This window comes from Leptonychotes weddellii, unplaced genomic scaffold, assembly GCF_054177405.1.
Source record: "Leptonychotes weddellii isolate Sample4059 unplaced genomic scaffold, ASM5417740v2 HiC_scaffold_26568, whole genome shotgun sequence".
Lineage (NCBI taxonomy): Eukaryota > Metazoa > Chordata > Mammalia > Carnivora > Phocidae > Leptonychotes > Leptonychotes weddellii.
Genome location: NW_027858353.1, coordinates 1 through 1,940, shown reverse-complemented (window position 1 = coordinate 1,940; position 1,940 = coordinate 1). Strand labels below are relative to the sequence as shown.

The 1,940-nt window shown below is 58.4% G+C and overlaps 1 protein-coding gene across 1 annotated transcript; it reads right to left on the bottom strand.

Annotated features, from left to right (window-relative positions):
* Positions 1-164: 164 nt before the first annotated feature.
* On the bottom strand, positions 165-1,934 carry LOC145718963 (CTP synthase 1-like). Its single transcript, XM_081810471.1, has 4 exons — positions 1,895-1,934; positions 1,695-1,791; positions 1,056-1,200; positions 165-587 (listed from the first exon to the last, which is right to left on the bottom strand). The coding sequence occupies exons 2-4, from the start codon at positions 1,714-1,716 to the stop codon at positions 503-505; spliced, it is 252 nt and encodes an 83-aa protein (XP_081666597.1). The 5' UTR covers positions 1,717-1,791; positions 1,895-1,934; the 3' UTR covers positions 165-502.
* Between the last annotated feature and the right edge of the window lie 6 nt (positions 1,935-1,940).

The window sequence follows — 1,940 nt, the reverse complement described above, 5'->3', positions numbered from 1 at the left end:
GTGAAGACTGACATTCCAAGTCTGCCCGATAAGCGTTCCGATTTTAAGGGATTTCCAGAATAAGCAGCAATCAACATAAGTGTTGTATGTTGTGTCAATTTTAAAGCACTTCCCGACGAAAGCCTGAGTTTCTACAAACATGACCATTCTGTCACATCGGTCCCCTCCTTCAAGATTCTCCAAGTTTATGGCTACATGAGATAACAGGGTCTGAGAGCCCAGTTCCCCCAGGTTTGGTCAGACTGGCACCTGAATGTCACAATCGGCAACAAGACAACTGCCCAGTGGCTGGTGTCCCTTCCGCCCTGCACTGGAGCCCCGAGGCCCGGGGGACACCGACGCTGTAATTCAGGGAGGCCTCGGCCACCTGATACCCACACCGACCTTACTCTGGCAGATAAAATCCTCAACATCAGACTTTCACGACAGCTTACAATTCTAGCGTAATCACCATTCAAACGAACGAAGATACTAGAGCTGAGAAATGCCACTTACGTTACCATCAGTCGTGATTTATTGATGGGAACTTCAATTCGGTGATTTCAGAGTCCGGGGAGCTGCTTCCACTCCTGTCACTGTAGGTGTCCCTGTGGAATTCGGATGGTTTATTCACCCGCTTTCCTCTCTGTGTCCCTAGCCACAGACCCACAGGACCCTCTTCCGCACACACCAGGCATCAGGGAGATGCTCTCCTGCCTCACGTACTGAGCACAGAGCTGCAGAGGGGTTTTCTTCTAGTTAGGGAAGCTACACGTTCGGTTTGTACTTCACTCCTGGAACTCCAACCCCCAGCTCAGAGTGAGGAACCGGTTCTGAAGGAAGGGAGCGGCGAGGCAGGGATCCACCGGGGCTGTGAGAGCCAGCGGCCCACGGACCCCAGGGCCACGCCGCCACACGCGAGCCCGGGGACCAGGTGCCATACTGACGGCCCGGACCCCGCGCAGGGGAAGCTCCAGGCGGCACACAGGCAGCCCGAGGGGACCCCCGGGGAGGAGAGCACGCCCGCTGTGACGAGCCGGGGGCCCCCCCGACAGACTAGAGAAGAGTGACCGCACCTGGGCGAGAGCCTGCAGCCTTTCTGAAGGTAATGCGGGAGCCTCCCCACGGAGGCCAGCAGGAGGCCAAAGTACGGAGGTGAAGGCTTGATGGGCCTGGACAGGAACTCAGGGTGGTACTGAACCCCAACGAAGAAGGGATGATCTGAAACAGAAACGCCAAAGCAGCACTTTTGTCACGTGCATAGAACACAGGAGATGAGCAAACCCTGTCAGGTATTTCACGTTTCTACAGACCCTAAAATTACCTAAAACTAGCATCTTGATGGGAATGCAGGTAAAGGCAGCCCCAAAGCTGGGGGGAGCAGACGCCCTGGCCCCGCACACTGTCGCCCTGCTGGCTGACGGGCCCTCCTCTCCCAGGTCCCCACCCGGCTGGCCCTGCTCCCCGGCTTCCTCCCATCAGAAGCGGGGCTCAAGGACCAAGGGCGAGCTCTCATTCTGGAGAATGAGGACCAAGGCCAGAAGCGCAGCGCTGCCCGCGGGAGGATAGGCTCCCCGGGGCCCCGGGCGCCTGTTCCCCAAGAGCACCCCCAGCAGCACGGGGCTGCCTCCTCAGGCCGTCAGGTCAGCGCTCCCAGGCCCCCGCGCCCAGACCTGCTAAGCCCCCCTCACCCCCGACGGCCACCCCGCACTCACCCTCCAGCTCCACGATCTCCATCCTCTCTCCCCCAACGTCCTGGCCAACGAACTTCAGGCCCTGCTCTTCCAGACACTTCTTCAGGACTGGATTCACCTGCGGGCACACGAAGAGTAAGTCGGCTGACCTCTCAGCTTGCTGCGTTTCCAGAGTCGCCAGCAGGAGAAAAGTTGAAAGGTCACTAAGCTCAACTCCTCACCTCAAATCTGTGGCGGTGCCTCTCTTCCAGGTAATCTGGATCTCCA

Excerpts from the sequence above, each read along its gene's own strand:
- LOC145718963 (XM_081810471.1), bottom strand. The coding sequence starts at position 1,716 with ATGGAGATCGTGGAGCTGGAGG. Across the intron at positions 1,201-1,694 it reads GGAGATCGTGGAGCTGGAGG|ATCATCCCTTCTTCGTTGGG; the intron begins GTGAGTGCGGGG and ends TTTCTGTTTCAG. Across the intron at positions 588-1,055 it reads GGCTGCAGGCTCTCGCCCAG|GGACACCTACAGTGACAGGA; the intron begins GTGCGGTCACTC and ends CGAATTCCACAG.